Source organism: Podarcis muralis, chromosome 7 (genome assembly GCF_964188315.1).
Source record: "Podarcis muralis chromosome 7, rPodMur119.hap1.1, whole genome shotgun sequence".
NCBI lineage: Eukaryota > Metazoa > Chordata > Lepidosauria > Squamata > Lacertidae > Podarcis > Podarcis muralis.
Window position 1 is genome coordinate 65912098 of NC_135661.1, and position 21612 is coordinate 65933709.

General features: G+C 42.9%; 1 protein-coding gene across 3 annotated transcripts in view; it reads left to right on the plus strand.

Moving 5' to 3' along the window:
• Positions 1-21612, plus strand: part of ARID1A (AT-rich interaction domain 1A) — a 97528-nt gene that overhangs the window by 28649 nt on the left and 47267 nt on the right. For all 3 annotated transcript variants that reach the window (XM_077931991.1, XM_028738750.2, XM_077931992.1), the window contains exons 2-4: positions 6334-6546; positions 8464-8919; positions 10795-10908. In XM_077931991.1, coding sequence (XP_077788117.1) covers positions 6346-6546; positions 8464-8919; positions 10795-10908 — 771 coding nt within the window. In that variant the 5' untranslated portion in view covers positions 6334-6345. The remainder of the gene's footprint in view (positions 1-6333; positions 6547-8463; positions 8920-10794; positions 10909-21612) is intronic.

Consider the following 21612-nt stretch of genomic DNA (forward strand, 5'->3'; position numbering starts at 1 on the left):
ATCTTAAGGATAGACCAGTGTTTCCCAACCTTGGGCCTCCAGCTGTTTTTGAACTACAATTCCCATCATCCCTGCTAGCTAGGGATGATGGGAGTTGTAGTCCAAAAACAGCTGGAGGCCCAAGGTTGGGAAACACTGGGATAGACTATGTGTTAAGGAGTTAACAATAAAGAAAGTGTTTTGAAAACTGAAGTATGGTACCAATATTTTATTGTAAACACCAAAATAAAATGTGTCACTTAGGTGAACTGTATATTAATTCATGCTTATAAAAATAATAAATAAAAAGTGTTGCCTCCCCTCCCCTCCGGGCAACTAAACATTCTGTTTTGGCTCCCAGCTTTTCTACCCCAGTTTCTAACATTGGTTCTTCCTGCATGTATGTGATCTTTTTTGGGAAATTCCAAATAAGCAGTTCCTGATCTCACAGAGCAATATAAAGAATTGTTGGGGAACAACTTGATTTAACTAGAGATACTTTCAGCAAGTAGTGCCTTTAGCAAGGCCTAGGACTTGGCACAGAGCCTAGGACTTGCCAATCAGAAGGTCGGCGGTTCGAATCCCCGTGACAGGGTGAGCTCCCGTTGCTCGGACCCTGCTCCTGCCAACCTAGCAGTTCGAAAGCATGTCAAAGTGCAAATAGATAAATAGGTACCGCTCTGGCGGGAAGGTAAACGGTGTTTCCGTGCGCTGCTCTGGTTTGCCAGAAGCGGCTTAGTCATGCTGGCCACATGACCCAGAATCTGTACGCCGGCTCCCTCGGCCAATAAAGTGAGATGAGCGCCGCAACCCCAGAGTCAGCCACGACTGGACCTAATGGTCCAGCCTTGCTACTCAGTACTATATTTGTTGCAGCTAAGTGAGAGAACAACAAGTTTTAGAGCCAAGCAAAAATACATGTGCTTTCCTAGAATCATGACTCTTCATGAACTCATTCAGATATTGTGATATACCTTAGACTAGTGTTTAGACGGGTGAGTCAACATGAGACTTAGGTTTGTGCTTTCTCCTGCACACACCCCCCCCTCAGTGTGACCAGAAGAGAAGTTTGGAAGCTTTGACTTCTGTTTTTAGATTAATCTTAATTTGTGAAGATGATCAAATTTGGACAAACTGGTTAATCTTAACTACGTCTTGTTGAAACAAAGAAACTTCATAAACTGGTGATTAGGGTTGTAACACTAAACAATGGTTAATCTGAAAGGAAAGTACACTGGTACCTCGGGTTACAGACGCTTCAGGTTACAGACTCTGCTAACCCAGAAATAGTGCCTCGGGTTAAGAACTTTGCTTCAGGATGAGAACAGAAATCGTGCGACAGCGGGAGGCCCCATTAGGTAAAGTGGTACCTCAGGTTAAGAACAGTTTCAGGTTAAGAACAGACCTCCAGAACGAATTAAGCTCTTAACCCGAAGTACCACTGTAGAAGCTTCTGATATCATGGCCATGCTGAAGAAAAAAGCAGGGAAGGGGGAGCATGCAGGCCTAAGGCTTGCTGTAGCATATTCTAAAAGTGTTACAGAGGTACCTCGGTTTTGAGCGTCTCAGAAGCCAAATGTTTTGGTTTTCAGTGCTGAAAACCCAGAGGGAAGTGCTTCCATTTTCGAATGCACCTCGGAAGTCGAATGGCTTCTGCTGCATGTTTCCGATTTCCTCAATGGAAATTGCAGACGGTCCTTTGCGCCTCAATTTTCAAATGTTTCGGAAGCCAAATGGTCTTCTGGAACTGATTACGTTCGAAAACCGAGGTACCACTGTACATCTGAATGCCACCAACATTTCAGCTAATGCTGAAACTATGAAATTGCTCCTAAAAACAAAGAGCTAGTAGCCCTTTGCTGAAATAATAACTCTCCTGATTAAAGCTATTTTCATATTTAAACTCAGCAATGTGTACCTAAAACTTTGCCTGGTCAGTTCTCTGCATCTCAGGAGAGTGCCTTTGTTGACTTGAAATAGTGTGGTGTTTACAGCACAGGGAAGTCAACACACCCCCCCCCCCCGCCCTAACATGGAACAGAAAACTAATTCCTTTCTTTGGCCCGTGATCCCATCTGCGTTCAGCTGTGGGGAGCTGATGGAGGCTGCATCTGTGCATTTGCCCAGCTGCATTAAATATGTGTTTTGTTGGTGAGAGCTTTCGTCTGTTTGGTGGCTTCCAAGTCCCAGGGGTTCAGTGGTCTCTGTCCTCTCTGCTAGCTAGCTTGAGTGTGGCAGGGTCCAATAGAAGCCGCCACTGGAGCAGCTGCTGCTTCTCCTTGAACTGCATAGGAAGCATTTTTGCTGTCTTTTGTACAGCAGCCCCGTTGGCCAAACAATAGTTTGTGCTTTCAAGGCCATGTGGAGAGTCACATGACCCGTTGCTGTTGCTGCTGGGGTCCTTACCCATCTGTTCTCTCCACTCTTTCTGGGTTATCAGGCACAGGTCCAAGTTCTCTCCAGCAGCCAGCCTCCTGGTCAGAGATTACGAGCCAGCGCTAACCTTCCTGGCGGGGGTGGTGTGGCTTTGCTTTTATGCAGATTAGCCATGTGCTTCTCACTTCAAGACATTTGAGGAAAACACATTTCCTGTGTTTAGCTCTCAGTGGGTGGTTCCTGGCTTTACTGTACAGGGACGGAGGGTTGGGGCCTATGAACTAAGAGCACTCTGGAGAGGGATTACAGTACACTGCCCCCCTTCCCATTCCACCTCCGCTGCTACGTCACCACAACACAACCACTCGTGCTCTCATAGTGTTGGTGTCATTCATTCAGTGCCAAGATTGCTTTAAAAAATTCCCTTGGCCCCAGTTCAAACAGGAGTACAGCTGGGATGTGTTAGATTTTAGGCAGTCTGCCCTCAATTTGAGATGAGTTATAAATAGCTGTGCTGACTTCCTTAACTAGCACACTCTGAGGTAAAATGCAGGTTAATTACTGTGGGAATCAATTAGGGCTTCTCTCCGTTAAAGAGCCAGCAAGACTTTTTTATTATTATTATAATAAATCAGATGACAAATCTGGTCAGGAATGAATTCCAGACCTAAGGTGGAGTTTTCATTTTCTCCATAATCCAAGGAATCTGATTTCTACTTCTGCTCAACACATATACAGTCTTTTTAAAAAGTCCTTTGCCTTTTGCCTTCATTTCTACAATTAACTATGATAACCTTGTAACAATTTCCAGAGGGATAGCTGTGTTACGCTCTTGTAGCAAGAACAAAGAAGGGTCTTGTACACCTTAAAAGACTTAACAAATTTATTATGGCATAAGATTTTGTGGACTTCCGAGAGTAGAACCCGAAGCAGTTGATTCAAATGGAGATTCTGACTAAACATTAGGAAGAACTTTCTCACAGTAAGAGCTGTTTGACCATGAAATGGACTATCCTGGAAGGTGTGGACTCTCTATCAGAGGTTTTTAAATGAGGTTGGAAAACATCCGTCAATGATTCTTTAGCTGTAATTCCTGCATTACAGTGGGTTGGACTACATGGCCCTTGGGATCCCTTTCAACTCTAAAATTCTTCGATTCATCAAATGCACAAAAGTAAATTACCCTGAATTTCAGGTATATAGATACATGATGGGGGAAATCGTAAACAGTGAGGACATGAAATTTTATAATAACCTTGAACAAAAGGGCCTCCTTGCTTTCTTTTGCTATCAGAAACCAGATTTATGGCACTGTCATAGCAAGCTTTCTTTATCCAGGAACAATTGTTTTCTGATCCCTGAAAAGTTGACAGCATTGTTAGTTCTGTAACTGAAACATATTTCATTTAGCCAGGAAGCAACTGACTATCCTTGGGTCAAGGCCAAGGGCCCTCAAACTACGGTCTGAGGGCCAGATCCGGCCCACCAGGGTCCTGAACCTGGCCCGCCCGCAAGGCCCGAGGCTCGGAAGCGGCCAGGCGGGAAGAGCCCTAAGGTAAAAGTGTGCGTGTGTAACAAAGCCCTGGTAACACGGTTGCTACCACCGGCTCCGGCTGCTTGATAATGGCATGCTGCCCCTTTAAGTCACCGGAGGGTGGGACGGCGGCGAAGGAACCCCTTCCATGCCAGCCCTTACCCTCCTCCCTTCCCCTCAGGCCGGCTCCATGCTCGCCGGAGCAGTGCCTCGCCGGCCTGTTGCGCACACGGGTCTCATGCCTTGGCAGCCTTAAAAGTTAGGGAAGCACCGAAAACACAGGCAACAAATGCAGATAGAATTAGCAAGAAGAGAAGTCTCAATCACAACAGTTTATTGTACAAGGGAATCTCCATGTAAATAGTGGTCAAAAATAACCCAGAAGAAATGAAGTATAAAGGTGAGGTATAGGTAACTTATATTATTACTGATAGCGCCTGTTGTGTGTCTGTCCTGGCTATTATTTTGAACAAGGTTGTTTTTTTAAAAAAAAATACATGAAAAAGAGCATGTTTCTGGCACCTCTTTAGTCTAGCCCTCAACAGTGTCTGAGGGACAGTGAACTGGCCCCCTGTTTATAAAGTTTGAGGACCCCTGGTCTAGGTAGAAGGTGAGAGAGGTGGGAATTGGGAAGGTGTGGGTCTTTCTCAAAGAGGGCCAAAGAACAGAATCTTTAAGCTCTTTGCCTGTCACTGCTAACACATGTTTCAAAAGATTTCAGTCCTATGCATAGTGGTATTTGTGTATGAGCAGGTCATCGGAGATGGAGAATGAATATGCTGTGTGGTTTTAAATCAGATTTCCAGTTACCTCATGTATGTTTAATTGTCCTAAAGTTGGACTAAGAAATTTTGGGGAAGAGTAGCTCTTCACACAGAAATAACTTACAGTACACTGCTCGTGCTCCATTTACATGTTTTACAAGTGCATTATTGGGGAAAGGTGTTAATTCTGCTTCTAAAATATTTAGACACTCTTGTACCTGAGAGCAAAGTGGTATTTCATAGGTTAATTACATTCTCTACAGTACTGCTTTAGTAATACCCTTGTAGGAAAGCTATTGTATTTGATACTCCCGGCTGTTTGGAGGTGAGAATTGTGAATTGGGACCAATTAGGCCAGTAGCTATTGAAGTCTGTTGTATTGCTAATTGTCTATTCAAAATAAAAGTGCAAGGAGAGTAACTGTAAATATCTGTGTGGTGATCAGGCTTCTCACTTTGTACAGATGTGGGTTTTGGGAAAAGTGCTATGGAATTGGCAATTTTGAGATTGCTTCTCATTTCTTTGAATGTAGGTGAGTTGCAAGCAGGGGGTTGGGGTTTCAATGATCAAGGAGTAGCGCTTTCTCTGTTATGTATGTCTGTGGAAGGACCTTCAGCTTTTGAAGTGCAATCATGATAATCTATTCCTGTGGTTTCCTTTTGAAAGGATTTCCCCTGTGTCAGTCCAGAAGAGAATCTCCAGCGCTTTTCAGTCAGGGTTTGGTATTTCCTTATTTATCCTGATGTATTCTTGCAAATGAGCCAGTATCACTTTTTTTCCTGCCAGTAACAGCTTCTGTCTCTTGTATAATATCATTCCCTGTATTCAACTCTGGCAGCTGTTCCTTACATCAACATTCACTGATAAATACCCAATTCAAACTTTAAGTGGAATTTTTGAGAATAGGGTAACTGGTACAAAACGGTGGGCTGTAATGAAAGATTTGTGGAGGGGGCACCATGTTTTATTACTGTGATTACAAACCCAAACCTTTTACTATTTGGGGGTCTTTCAGACCCTTGGCTCTTTCAAACCAGAACTTGCTGGTGTATATGGATTTCAATATTACATACTGCTTTTTCAGGCAGAAAAAAACCGAGAGTGTTGGCAGAGGTGGTCCCACTTTTTTTTAGTCAAGATAAACATGGTTAACACTCAGAAAGTAGACGCATATCTGCCTCAAGAAAAGAATATCAATGACACTTACATAAATATGGAATTTTGGGTGCTTTGGAAATTGAAGCTTTGTTTTTATGTCAAACTACTTGGCATCATATTAACTATATTTGAACTCAAATGTGATGAAAGTAATGAGTGTTAATCTGTTCTCCTAAAAGCTGTTAGTTGAACTTGCAGGCACTTGTCTACTGGTCTTTAATGCTAATAACATCTATAAAATTTTGGAGTAGGTAACTTTCTCTAGAGGGGTGAAGTTTCCTTGGAGTGTGTAGTGACCTACAATATGATGCCTATGCCTTAGTTGACTGAGGATTTTCATTTTCTTCATGGATAATTTTATATGTTAGCAACTTTAAGGGAAATGTATTTGACTTTTGCCTTGCCTATATGTTGTTGTTTTTTACTGATGAGTCTGCCTTTCGTGAGTAAGACTGTAACATTTATATAGTTACAAAATATCAAATTGCTATTTAAAACAAATCTTACAATTTTCTTTCCTAGCCATCCAGCCCAATGGATCAGATGGGGAAGATGAGACCTCAGCCTTATGGAGGAAACAACCCATACTCACAACAGCAGGGACCTCAGTCAGGGCAACAGCAGGGCCACGGATATCCAGGACAGCCGTATGGGCCTCAGACTCCCCAGAGATACCCAATGGGAACTCTAAGCAGGACACAAACTGCAATGGGCACCGTCTCTTATGCACAGCAGGTAAAGAGAAGTGAATTGAGGATTGATGTTAAAAATCTGAAATGCATAGAATTACTGTTTGTGTGTAGTGGCCAAATGCTTGTGTAATGGGCAAGAATGCCTGAAGTTCCTGTGTGATGAAGTGTTGCCACAAGATAAGCAAAAAAGTGTGTGTTATTTATTGTTGAGTATACTTTAACCAGCTGCAGCAGCAAAGAGGTTCTTTACAGAATCCTAAACCTTCTGGGTAGCATTCGACTTTGGATCTCCACCCAGAGGCGTAGGAAGGTCAGGTAGTACCCGGTGTGGAAAATTTCTTGTCACCACCCCCCTTTTTTATTTTTTGCCTCCAAAAATGGTTTTACATTATTTTATATTTTCTTACAAAGGAATGTGGATTCTGGGCCTCTGATAACTGTGGACAAATACTTAAATCTGCAGGATGGCTTGTGTTTAGGCTTGTGTTATTTTATTTATATTTATTGTTTATTTATTTAATAACATTTATTTTAAAAAACCTGCAAAGTGGTTTACCCAAAAACAAAACAAAAAACACAGCAGTAAAATCAAGAAAAATTAACAATCCTACTTTAGAACATACAAAAGCTAAAATATTAAGATTAAAATTACTTCAACTTCCTAAGCATCTAGGTATGCTTTCCTAAAGAAGAATGCTTTTAGCAGGTGCCCAAAAAGACTCTAGCAAAGGCACGTGCTTTATTGCAATAGGCGGGGAGTTCCAAAGTGCAGGTGCTGTCACAGTAAACAATGCAGTACAGATATTATGTGGAACCTGTAGTAGTGCTTGAAACTACTGAAGGGGAGGTTTTATTTATTGTGATTTCACCATGCTCTGTATTTTCTGAAAAGGAAAACATTTATTTAAAAAACAGGACTGCACAGCAGCAATCTAGTCTCATCATGATTAGTGGGACTTATTCCCGAGCTGATGGTGCATAAGATGGGCTGCAATCCTATGCACCCCTTGCATCCATCTTGTACCTAAAACTCTGCACAAGTCTGCACCAGAGAATTGTAGAGTTGGAAGGGACCCTGAGGGTCATCTAGCCAAACCCCTGGGGCAATGCAGGAATCTCAACTAGACCATCCCTGACCGATGGCCATCTGTCTTCTGTTTTTCCCCTTAGCCAGGACACACAGCGACGGAAACTGGAGGTGGGGGAAAAGATAAATTTTGACAATGGGGCAGATTTGTCAGGCGCGTGCAGGAACAGCTTGAAGACTTTACACAGAGAGGAACCCCACACAGGTTTCCCTGCATGTAACGTAACAGGCAGGGAGCCAGCTCAGATAGAGAGAAAGACATTGGGGGAGGACAGGACAAAAGAGTACAAAGCCTGCCCATTTTATCCTCTTTGAGATGGTGGTGCTAGGGCTCTGGGGACCCCCCCCCCCCAAAAAAAAATATTTACTTGTCTTCAATGTATTGTTACCACTGTTATTCTATAGGCTGACTTTCCAAGACCCGGGAAGCCCAGCGGTGGGTAGGGCAGTAGGGCTGTTCAGAAAAAAACTTTGAAATGCCTGCTCCAAAGGTCTTATCTTACTAAACTAGGGATTATATAGCTATATCTGAAATTTCATGCATATCAGTTAATATCTTGACCCTGCTCCACTAAATTGAAATTTCAGCCTTCATGACATAGGAAAACGGCCAAGTAAGCAGCTATTTTCGTGGAGGAGGGTCAAGATGTTAACTGATATACCTGAAATTTCATATAAAACTATATAATCCCTAGCGTAGTAAGATAAGACCTTTGGAGCAGGCATTTTCAAAAAAAGTTTTTTATGAGCCGCCCTAGTAGGGCAGTAATTGTTCCTTGATAATTTGTCACCCCCCTCCACAATGGCACCCAGGGCGCCCCCCCTTCCTACGCCCCTGTCTCCACCTACATTTTCTCTTTCTTCCTTGCATAGATCCCTCCTTACGGACAGCAGGGACCTAGTGGATATGGGCAGCAGAGCCAGACTCCCTATTACAACCAGCAGAGTCCTCATCCCCAGCAGCAGCAGCAGCCTTCTTATGCCCAACAGCCGCCATCTCAGACCCCTCACGCCCAGCCTTCTTATCAGCAACAGCAAACTCAGTCTCAGCCTCCGCAGCTCCAGTCGTCCCAGCCCCCATACTCCCAGCAGCAGTCGCAGCCACCACATCAGCAGTCTCCATCTCCGTATCCTCAGCAGTCAGCGGCTGCCCAGCAGCATCCACAGAGTCAGCCTCCCTACTCCCAGCAGCAGTCACAGTCACCCTACCAGCAGCAGCAAGCTCAGCAGTCTGCTACCTCGGCGCTTTCTCAACAGTCTGCATCTTACCCTCAGTCTCAGTCGCAGCAGCAGTCGGCATATTCTCAGCAGCGCTTCCCACCTCCACAGGTAAGACTTCTTCCAGGTGCTGCTGCAGACCTGTTCTTGGATGGCAAGTGCCAGCACAAGGCAGTGATGTGTCTCTTGGAAAAATTACACAGTGACACTAACTGATTTGGTTGTGCTGTAGCCTTTTACACCTTGGGTAAGGTTCTTTATGCTTTTAAAGGAAGAAATAAGGATAATTGCAGCTCTGTTAGGGAGCAAGTGACCACTCAGGTGTGGAAAATCATAAAGTGTTGTTGGCTCGTAAATACAAATTGGGTCAGGCATGCACAACTTGTGACCCGGCAAGCTGAATGTTCTCATTAGCCATCCACAGCTGCCCACCAGGAAGTTCAATAAAAAGAACCTTCTTTTGCCTGTCTGTGACCGCAAAACAGGGAGTTGCCAAGTAGGTGGGAAGCCACAGCACATAAGTGACCTGAATTAGATACTTCTGTTACATTTTCTATCCTTCCTTTCCTCCAAAGAGGTCAAGGAGGTGTGTGTCTCTTCTTTCTTCCCCACCCCATGTTAACAGGTTAGACTGAGAGATAGTGACTGGCCCAAGGCCACAATGATCTTCAAAGTTGGGGTGGGGTGGGATTTGAACCATTGCCTCCCCAGTGCTAGTCTGACACACTAACCAATATATCACAGTGTGGCTATCAAATATAGGACAGGGTAATACAAAATGTATATTTAAGCAACTGGATGGAGAATAGATCATAGCTAGAATCCATGTGCCAAGCACCTTAAAAGTGGAGAGAGAATTCCCTTCTCAACCTTTAGGCCAGGAACAAGTATGAAGGACAGTGGGGAGAGGTAATTAATGATGGGATTGAGACCAGCAATGAGGGTATTTTCTTTGGCCTCTGTAAAACTATATTGAAGGGAAATGAAATAGCAGCCTAAGGAGCTTTGAGCACCTTCCCTGTGTGCAGCTTTTCTAAGTCATGGCAGTTTCTGTAGCACCCTGCCTGCTGACCTTGGAAGACATAGGCAGAACTGGGCATGGATAATGCCTCAGCATAGCATTTTTTCTCCTTGATGCATTATTGAGGCAGTGGTCTTCTTTAAGACTTTATATGCTTTCAGCTTAAGGCCATAGGCATAGAAAGATGTGGGCAGCAGTGATGCCTGAAATTTGCCTCATTGGCAGGGAGAGGGAGAAGGGCTAATACGGAGCTAACTGTCTGAGCACCTATTTTGTTTCTAAGCACAAGAAATGGCAGAGTGCTTGTGGGGGCTGCCAGCCTATGCATTACCCCCATCTCTTTGCCAGAGACAGAGAGGGGAACCCAAGAGCCCCTACACACCTGGGATATCCAGCAAGGGGCTTGCGTGGGTGGGTGTTCATTTCCATCTCCATCCTTTGGGACTACATCGGGGTGGGTAACCTTTTTTTCACTCCCAAGGCCCACATTCTCTCATAGGGAACTGCATGCCAATGATGGGTGGGGCTAGAGACAAAAGGTGGCAAATTAATGGATGTGACTTTCTCATGCCTGTTAATGGGCCCTTCAGGAGCTGACAGGCACAATCATCCTGGCCTAGACTTCTTCCCTGTTCTGCCTCCCCCTCCCATTATGAGTAGGGTTTTTTTAGTCTCACAGGAAGACAGAGGAGGGAGAGAAGCCTGCTCCTGACGAAAACAAGGAGCAGCTGCACCACATTCAAAGGGGTCTGGGATCCTGACTCTGCGACACCCCCCCCCCCTTTCATGATTCAGACTCCACACCATTGAAACTAGAGACATCATATGGGGCAGTTGATTGGAACAGTGTGTGCTGATAGAACAGGGCTAATGCTGTGGGCCAGGGTGAGGATAAAATAGGGATTCTTTTTCCATTTCCAAGATCTCTTCTCTTTTGTTCATTGGATTGATCTCTTGCATTTCAGGAGTTATCACAAGACTCGTTTGGGTCCCAGGCATCATCGGCTGCCTCAATGGCTTCCAGTAAAGGGCAAGATGATGTGAATTTGAATCTTCAGTCCAGACCCTCTAGCTTGCCGGTGAGTCAAAGGTCCCATATCATAAATGGCTTGGGTTTAAATTATTGGAAGCACTGCAAGGTACTTAATATGCATAGCACATGTTGTCATTGGAAATAAAAAATAGGACCATGTATTTATTAAAGCCAACAACATTTGGGCACTCAGTTGCAGCAGGGGGGACTTGTTGGAAATGGATTAAAAATAAAAATGTGGAATTCTGAAAATAACACCCTCTGCCATACCAGAATATAAATCAAATTTCTACTTGGGCTATAGAATTATGCCTGAAATTTACAGATTATATGTGGTAAAATCTCTTACTTCATTACACATCAACACCTGCTCTACTCTAGTGGAACTTGTTACTGTGTTAGTTACTATGTTATAGGTATGGACATTTTGGTGTCAGTTTAGATTTATTGCTGCTGTGAAACCAACCAGTAGAAGATGAAGTCAACAAAACTGCCCTGATACTCTGCAGAAGAAAGAAACCATATTCTACCATCAAATCTTGGTCATCTATTGCTTCTATACTCTGTGTCCTCTAGCCATTTATCAGTCATTTATCAATATTCTTTTAGTTTTAGTCTGAGTGTGATAAGGCTGTGGGATTCAAGTTTTAGTGGTGGTCCAATTCACTGTTGGTGCCAAGCAGTGCTGTAGCTGGAGATGTAAAGGATCATACATACTGCTAACTATTTATGGCTGTTGCTGTATCTTCTGTGTCTCATTGAGAATAATTAGTAGGCTAATGACTTCATATGTATAGCTGTTCCCTGTTCCTGAAAGGACAGCCTTTTCATAGTGTTTGGGAAAGCTGTTTAGTGCATTGGCCCAGTGCCAGGTCTCTCCTCAAGAGACTGCCCCCAGCAGGCTCAAAGGAGAGTTTGAGCTGCTGACCTAGAATTTGTTACTTCTGCTTGTGCTGGAGTGCTATTTGGCTTTCAGAGCTCTGAATGCTCTCAAATATGCAGTTGCATGAGCAAAATGCAGAAGAGGTTAAATGGATGGCAGAAACTGCATGTTTTAAATATTTCTAGGATTTATTAGATTACTTTCTGAAGAGGAAGTTGACGCACAACAGTTCAATAAAAAGTTATATTTAATATATGTAACAGAATGTAGTGTGTGTTTCTCCCCTCCTTCTGAACTAATGAAAGTTGCAGAGTAGATTCATGCTTTCTGATATGATAACATGTTCAGTGTTACCACCACTTCTTTTAGGAAATATTGCTTCTTGTAATGAGTGGTTTCCCTTCACATCCATAGTTCTTCCGAAACTGTATCTTATTTGACTAGATCGGCCTTATTCAGTCTGATGCCCTCTAGATACTTTGAGCTACAGCATCCATCAGCTCTGACTACCAGCCATGTTTGCTGTGGCAAATAAGAGTTGTAGTCCAAAAAGTTTGGTGGCGGGCATTGGGTTGGGAAAGGCTGGACTAGACAATGTGGACTTCCTCTAGGTTTTGATGTTAGCTGTTAATTCTTAAGTGACAGAATAAGTTCTGATGTTGAATTGGAATGCAAGATAGAAGTTTCGTTTAGTAGTGTAGTGGTGCTGTTTCCGCAAATTCTTCCAGTTGATGGTTTGTCACTTGTTGAAATTAGTTACTATCTTTAGTGGGGTGATTTCTTTTCAGAACGAAGTAGGGGTATTTCACATTTTTGTGACTTAAAGGGTGGCTAGGCATATAGTCCGCTAGTGTTTCAGGATGTGCTTATGAGAAAGTCTCCATCTCTTTAACCAATACTAGGACCAGTTAAAGTCACTAGATGCTTGAAGAATTAGTATTCACTAGGGATTGATGGGTGTGGCTTAGTGGATTCTGGGTTGATAGACAGCTGCTTGTTTTGACTAAGCTTAGCAGCCTCTTGAGTTCTCTAGCTTGGTAATCTGCAGTCTCCTTACATTTGTGACAACTAATTGGCACAAGAAAGTGTGTCCAAACCAAAACATCTGGGTACCAGGTCTCTGCTCCTCCAGAGCAGTCATATGCATGTCTACTCAGTCTCATTGTGTTGAGTGGGACATACTTTCAGATCACTGCAGTTCTGTGCATGCTTGCCTGATTTAAATGACACTGAATTCAGTGGGACTCACCTCTGTGTAGAAATGCATAATATTGGGCTGTTGGTGTCTGTCCTAATACTGCACCTCTGAGAGGTCTGGGACAGCCCCCTGCCCGTGTCCCCCACTCCTCTAATTTTGGTGCTGGAAAGGGGATTGGCAGGACCCCATAATTGTGTTGGGCATTGGAGGCTCTTGAAAGTCTAGTACAACTGTGAGAACCCTGCCAGCCCTAGCCTTCCAAATTCAAATTTGCTGCTGGACAAAGGAGCACAAGTGCTTGTTTTGATTCTGGGAAGCCAAGGCCCTTGAACTTCTTCTGCTTGCCTTCCAAAAGAGTCCCAGCCTTTACCTCTTGCTGTCTAGGAAAAGGTTGGGATTCATGTAGGTAGCAGAGTTCTACCTTTGGGTGCCTCTGCAGACTACTGCTGAAGTGGCCAGCTTCCTTTCCAGATTGCAGCTGGAAAACTGGGCTTTCTCTCTGCCTCTTTCTCTTTCCACCATTTTCTTAACAAACAAACAAAAATGCTGCTGCTGTTGTGACATGCCTGAGGTTGGGGCATGGCCCTCTAACTTAAGGCTACTTTTTCTAAATTGAGTACCTGAAGGCCACCACATAATCCAGAAATCCTTTGTCATGGCCAAGTTTGCATCTGCCTGTTTCATATACATTATGCACAAAGGAACATTTCTCCCATACCCCCACATTTTTATATAAATAGATTGGTTTTCTGAGCCCTCGGTGTGCAGATAGAAATGTTGGTTATTCTTTCAGCAGTACCAGGGGGAATCTTGGGAATTTGCTGTTCAGGGGCATGAATGCACCCCATCCCTTCTCCAATCTAGACAGGTGTCTATATAAAAAAACCAAAGTTGCTGTGTGCATGGAACAAATTCCACATGTGCATTGATACTTCCCCCCTCTCCTTTTCCTGTGCACTCCCCTGTGCCACCTGAGTCTTCTCTGAAGGGTTCGGGGAACACCAGAGGGCAAGGGTGGGTGCAGAAAAAGTGGGGGAGAGACCTGTTGGGTTGAGAGGACCTTGTTTCCTGTTCACATATCCCACTTAGCGCTACATTGAACTCCATCCATTGAATTTGTCTAATGTATTGTACACAGTCTAAAATGGGAATTAGATCACTTTAGTATTGCTTCTACAACATTTTGGATTGAGAAGCAGCTGCATGTACAGCTCTGAATGCTAGTAATAAAATGCACATAGTTAAGATGGCCTCCTCCTTAAGATGGCAGTAGTGATGGCGAATAGTTCAGTAGAGAACAGGGCTGTTTGAAGTTGGGGGATTTCAGTGAATGGTGGTTGAAAGAAATGTTCACTTTTGACTCCTCCCCAGCCCCTCATCCTTTTCTTTATTTGTAATGGGAGGACTGTATGCATTTAAAGAGCTAAACTTCCATCTTTCCCAGCCAGCATGGTCAGTGGTGAGGGACAGTGGGAGTTTTGAGTCCCACAATGTCTGGAGGGGCACAGGTTCCTCATCCCTGGCCTAAAAAAGGTAGACAGAGCTGTTGTTGGTGTATACTTGTGGGATGCTGTATCCCAGCAATTCAAGAAACTATAGGTGAAGACTGAGATACAGTTTCATAGTTGTGACTAGAACTTCCTTTTTTTTCTTTTCTTTTCTTTTTCTTTTTCTTTTTCTTTATACACCTTTTACTTCATCTTGACAACTTTGGAATTTCTCTTTTTATATCTCTAAGGCATTCTGTATTAAGTTACTTGTGTTTAAAGCAATGGTTTTTCAAATAGTGACTTTTGAGGGAGTGGGTCAGCAATCCAACCTATATAAAGTGACCTGCCAGCAAGTTTTGTTGCCATGAATGGTACTTTTACAACACTTCTTCTCCTGCAACTTGGCACACAGGACTGCATTTAATCGAAGGCTGCCTAGGTGCCCTAACTTAAAAGGAATAGCTTAAGGGTATATCCAGCTAACTCTTACTCAAGGTGGACCCATTGAAAGTAATGGACTTGACCAACTTAGGGCCAATAATTTCAATAGGTCTACTCTGAGTAAAGGTTTGTAGAATACAACCATTATTATTCTTTACTAAGCAGTGTTCACTCTTAAGCGACTATATCATTTGTTAGCAGTATGTGCACAGTAAAATAGCGGGAGGAATGGAAACAGGGCTGTAGCTCAGGTAGAACACGTGCTTTGCATCTTGACAGTTCCTGGTTCAAGCCATAGCATGTTCAGGTCGGATTGGGAGAGGCTGGTTGGCTGAAACCGTGGCGAGCTGCTGCCAGTCAGTGTAGACAGTATAGAGCAAGATTCAGTATTAGCAACTCCCTAAATTCATAGGGTTATAGTGTTACTTAGGCTCAATTAACTTTGCCACAGCTCAGAATTTGATAAAAATGTTTCACTTTGCTTCCAAGAAATAAGCTTTTAATTGGCAGGTTAACACTCCCTTCACCTCTAACACAAATGATCAGACACTAAGTTGGTAGTGTTATTTTATTGTCACGATCTAACTTGTGCAGAGGACTACTCTTGTCGAGGTGTTCATTACAGCAATAAGTTGACCTTGTTTTCATGTTTCCTTAGCTGGCTAAACTCACTCCACTTCCGTGATACTGAGCGGCGTGGCATTTTGACAGCCTGGTATATACTGTCTGGCTATGCCAAATGAACTGTGGGTTGCTTAGACTGTATGATGGGATGCTTCTGACTGTGTGCTAACCACTTAATCAGCCTTCCACTTAATCAGAACTTGAAACTAACGGTAAACATGATTATAGCTTCAAAGATCAGGTGTGTGCTCCTTTTTAATCCACTGTTTTTAGTGTATTTTAGGCAGCTTCACAATAATAAATAATAACAGCACTTACTGTGCTTCAGGGTGTTTAAAGTGTTTCATGTTATCTTGTTGTAATCCCTTGCAACAACCCTCTGAAAACTGTATTATCATCATATTTGGGTGGGAAGCTTAGGCTGAAAGTGAGTTGCTTAAGGCCATCTAGCAGGGGCAAGATCTGAACCACAGGCTTTGGAATTCATCCCTCAGACTCTTAGCCACTGTGCTATACAAGTCATGATGATCATTTGTGCTGATACAACGCTGGACAGCAGTACAAGGCAGGAGGAATTTGTATTCCAGAAAGGAGTGGGTGGTGTCGGGAGTGGCTAAGTGATCTGTGGCCTTCTTCCAATTGCTTAACCATGTTAAGCATATTGTGACTGTGTGCATATGCACATAACCACCCTTTAAAAAGGATTCAAAATGAATAACAGTCCAAGCAAGTCTTGATCAAAAATGGTCAGTCAGTTGATAAATCAAATGCTATATAAACTCTGAATTCGTATAGCTGTGGTCTGCTCGGGAATCATTTTGTCCATGCTGCTGGAAAAGGTACCACTGGGAAGCTGAGAGGGTGTCAAATGTGTCATGCAAAGACCAGCACAGTTCTTATCTGGAAGCAGAACAGTGCATATCTTGAAGCAAGGACAGAAATAAGGGGCCCAAAGGATTGGAGGAGGAGGAAGGGGGAGAGACCGTGGGGAAGAAATAGGGGACAAAGCTAGATGAGAATGAAAGTAAATATGTGCCCTTCCTTTGGTGTGCATTTTGCATATTTAAAGCATTTATTGAGAACTGCAATCAATAATACTGAAATCAAATTCTGAATCACTGAATAGTATAGAAATATAAATCTATATGAGTAACATTTAGGATGTGAAAATTTAACTTTGGTTAGTCCTTGTTTTCAAAGATAAAAGCCAGTGTGGTACCCTCCAGATGTTGTTGGACTACAACTCGTACTACCTTTGGCCTATGGCCCTGCTGGCTGGAGCTGATAGGAGTTTAAATCCATTAATACCTAGAGGACACTATGTTACCCCTGCCTGAAGCGTTTCAAATATTGTATCATGGAATTTTGCAGCATCTGTGAAGAAAGAAGAAGAAAAAGCCAGTTTACAAATGCAGTTAACAATAGTAGAGCAGGTTCCTAAAATTAGGGTGATGATGGTCCTGACTCCTACAGGACTAGGAGCAAGGCAGGGCTATAAGTCAATACCAGAGCACTTGTTGTACATGTGGAAAGTTCCAGATTAAATTTCTAGTACAGAGATGAGGAACCAGTGCTCTTCCAGATGTTATTGGACTCTCACGTCACACCTGTCACAGCCAACATGGGCAGTGGTCATTGAGTTGCCTCCCCAAAGTTTCTGGACAATCGTAGTTTCCTCACCGCTGCTCTAGAATCTCCACTTTAAAAGGTCAGGTAGCAGGTATTGTGAAAGACATTTGCCTCAGACTCTGGAAAGCCACTGCCAATCAGCGTGGAAAATACTAGATGGATCAATGGTTTGACTTTGTGTAAGGCAGTTTCCTGTGTAAAGCTTCACTCCAGCCTTTGCATTTGGATGACATCATGAAGAAATAAGGTAGGCTGCTTCCTACAAAAGGCAGTCTTGGCTTGATGGAAGATATGACTACAGATAGAGGTCAGTAGGTCTGTTTATCCCATTCCAACCCTAATCAAACTATATTTTCTCTTTTATGGAAATTCCTTCAGAGAAAGGATTATGGTGCAATAAATATGTCTAATAATAATAATAGTAATACCCTGTTAGTTACCTTCCTAACTAACACAGGCTTTTCATTGTGACTTTAGCTGCCATGTGTGTTACTCTGAGTTAAAAAAGGAATCCTCAGAGCATGTTACACATAGACCTGTTTTGCATTTGACTAAACCACGACTTAAGCACTATAAGCATGAGCAGGAAGGATCCATTGCCCATGGCTGTGAGGATGACATCAACAGAATTTAGTTTCACTTTCCATGTCAACTTGCTTGCTGTTCTATGCAAATCAGAGATTGTGGTTTAAAATGAACTCTGGTCGATTTCTAAATAAACCAAACTGTAATCCATAATGGCCAGTGTTTTGAATCATGATCTGCGGTTTATACATAACAACAATCCATGTTACACGGAAAGTGAAACAAAACAGCTGAAGGGATTGTCCTGGCTGATGGGAGCAAGTCAAGACAGCTTCTTCCGGGAAGCTGACAAACCATTTCACCCATCCTCTTAGCTTCTGAGATTTCACCAAGCATTGCTCAAGCACTTCCCATCTGGTCTTTGCTGTCATAAGGACTCAATACTTGAACTTTTTAAAAAAGAGAATGTAACAAGAAGTTTGTTCTTCATCTAGCACCATAATCTACAATTGCCATACCTTGAACATTATCATGGACATAAACCTACTTCTGAAAGTACATATCCACTTCTAGTCATAAATAGCTCCAATTTTTTATCACCAGTTATTCTAGTGCATAATGATCAGGAATTTATGTGCCTCAAATTCAAGTCCAAAGATTAGAAATCTATCCAGATTGGCCTTTGGGTACCAAGCGTAATGCTAATAATACCAATTACAACTTATTGTTATATAGAAGAGAATTACCACAGAAGCACTGACGCTAATGGTTCTGTAACAAACAAATTGTATTTTATGTGTGAAGATTTATTGAATAAAATTTATGGGTCCCATACTACTTCAGATCCAGTGCTCCTAAGAGGGAGAGCCAATTCTGCAACACAGAGGCATTAGCATAAGTTGTGTTTATGTAGGTATGTTGATACCCAGGCATTCTGCTGAGTGTAATGAGTACTAATACATTAGGTTGTGGTTGAATAGATCTGTATTTGTGTGTTATTGAGCTATGTATTGCATCGATTGCTCAGGTTATCTGATGTGCAGAAGACATTTCTTCATTTGTGGTTCTGCCAGCTTCTCTCTACCCCCACCCCACAGTGACCCAAATGTATAACGATCCTCAGAAGCTGAAAGTAAAGCAAAAAGAGCAAGCATTCCTTTCACTACAGTTGTAGCCCATAAAATGGACTCTACTGACCAGGTTTCATATAGTGGTGGGACAAGATGATGATTTGGGGGGCTGCACTTGCTTAAATTTTGCTGACCTAGATGCTATCACCTGTTTTGAAGTTTCTGCCTGAAATTTGTTCCCTTGGTCTTGGCGTTTGTGACTCCTTCCCCTCTTTTTGTGGTGTGGAACTGGGCCCAGCAATTTGTAAATTCATGGGAAAATAATATTTGCTTGCTAATTATAACTTGTCTAGGCATTGCTGTAAATGGTCCCAGAGTACAACAGTGCCAGAGATCCATATGGCATTTGAAGGATCAGTGCCTCCCAAATTTGTTCTGGCAGAAAGGTTCCTATAAAGCCTGGCTGTTAAATGACTCTTCTCATTTGCATGGAAAGACTAATAGCAAAACAAACTCTGCACGTGATTACCCACATCTTCCCCCCACTCAAAGAGCCCAAGCCCTTTGAGCCTTTTATAAACATTCGAACAATGTGTTCTAACACCATTACCAAGTCTCTTGCTGGGAATTTTTTGTGTCATTCCAGTGACATAAGTATGACTCGCTTCTTGGAACTGATCTGCTATTTGTCCATGTGGCGCTCCCACCTCTGAACTAAGCCAGTCTAACCTGGTGCTGGCAAGGAAATTCCCCACCCCCCACTGCTGTGTCAGTCATGGCCGTGCAGCACGGAATGCTGTGTGCTTGATTCTCTTCGAAGAGGCAGCCAATCAGCGCCTGCCTTATAAATCATGTTGCTCTGAGCCACTGATGCAGTTTGCTGTCCCTGTGCTTCGTGCAGGAGGCTGTGTTTGCAGCAGATCGCTCTATGCTCGATCCAGGGCCCGTTTCCTGTTTCTATTCTAGTCATTGGTGGCTCAGCACGGCTTCCTGCCTGTATACGTTACAGATTCCCCTGATGGAAGCTTTTTGTTTTTTAAGGAACAATTTCGGTTAGAAAATTAACTGAAATATGAAGCCAGCTGTGACTTGGAAAGGAGCAGATTTAGACAACAGGCGCGTGCGCTTTAAACAGTGCTGCCATTTCTTTCTTGTTCTGCTTTGAGCCTAGCTTCTGTAAGCAGGACAGGCTGGTTTTTAATCAGAAAATTGCTAGAGGATACCCAGTTCTGATCTTGGATTCCCAAGAGTGGCGGTTTCTTAATCTTGTATAACCACTGAATTGGAAGAACCACAATTGCAATTGCAATTGCTTCAAATGAATAAACTAAATCAATGTATTTTAACTATGTAGAGAGAGAGAGAAACCAAAACCAGTGAAGGTGAGAGGAAGAGTGATGTGTAAAATATAGTATGGATAAGAATTACATTGTTTTAAAGTCATCTCTGAATATTATAATTTGGAGTTATATTTAATAAACCTCAGACGTAAGCTCTCATTTAAAAATAGCTAGGTTTTATCTGAATTAAGCAAACCCTGCACTTAAACTGAATCAGTGATCTTCTATTGCATGACCACCATATCACCCACCAAAAACACAGTTCAGGACCTAAAAACTGTTAACTGCCTACCAGAACTAAGATCTATTTGTCTCAAGAAACACAATTGTGTTTTTGACCAGAATAATTCACTGAGCCCACCCACATGACTTCACACTTTGTCCTCTAAATACCTAAGCACTGTAATTTTGCTTAGACCTATAATATTTATCCCACCTGATTTGAAACACTGATTGTTCAGCAACTACCACTACTTAATTCCTGGAATGTTTGGCTGTACCATGGGTTCACTTGAGAGAGCACCCTGTGTAATTGCATTGACAACATCCAGGGCCACCTCTGGGCTTTTATCCAAACAGGATTTGTATGGTTGTGGGGCATGTGGGTTCATTATTGTTGATGATATGATGCTGTCCAACCCTGTACTCCAGCAGGAGCTGTATTCATTACCAATGTGCTTGATTCAGGCCTGTTGGCCCCTTACCTTCAAGTAAACGGTCTTACTCAGTTTTCTTGATGGTTGTTTTGAAATAAAATTACAGTTTATAGTACAGTGGTACCTCGGGTTACATATGCTTCAGGTTACATACGCTTCAGGTTACAGACTCTGCTAACCCAGAAATAGTACCTCAGGTTAATAACATTGCTTTAGGATGAGAACAGAAATCATGCTCCGGCAACGCGGCAGCAGCAGGAGGCCCCATTAGCTAAAGTGGTGCTTCAGGTTAAGAACAGTTTCAGATTAAGAACGGACCTCTGGAACAAATTAAGTACTTAACCCGAGGTACCACTGTATATGCATACCGGTTTGGGTTGGTTTATATGAGGTATTGCGGTCTTGAACTGTGAGAGGGAGCACTTCCTCTGAATCTAATTTCCCCCCTCCTTATTTTCACAAGTCCCTGCATTTAAAATAAAAGTTGTTTTATATATAGTAAAAATCAAATAAGGGATGTTGTATTTAGAATAAGTGCAACACCAGCTGTTCCCGTAATTATAACTTGCATTTATAAAGTTCTGTTGTTTTCTAGGACACGGGTGGCACTGTGGTCTAAACCACTGAGCCCCTTGGGCTTGCTGATCGGAAGGTCGGCGTTTCGAATCCCCGTGATGGGGTGAGCTCCCGTTGCTCTGTCCCAGCTCCTGTCAACCTAGCAGTTCAAAAGCACGCCAGTGCAAGTAGATAAATAGGTACTGCTGTGGCAGGAAGGTAAACGGTGTTTCCATGCGCTCTGGTTTCTGTCACAGTGTTCCGTTGCGCCAGAAGCAGTTTAGTCATGCTGGCCACATGACCCGGAAACCTGTCTACGGACAAACACCGGCTCCCTCG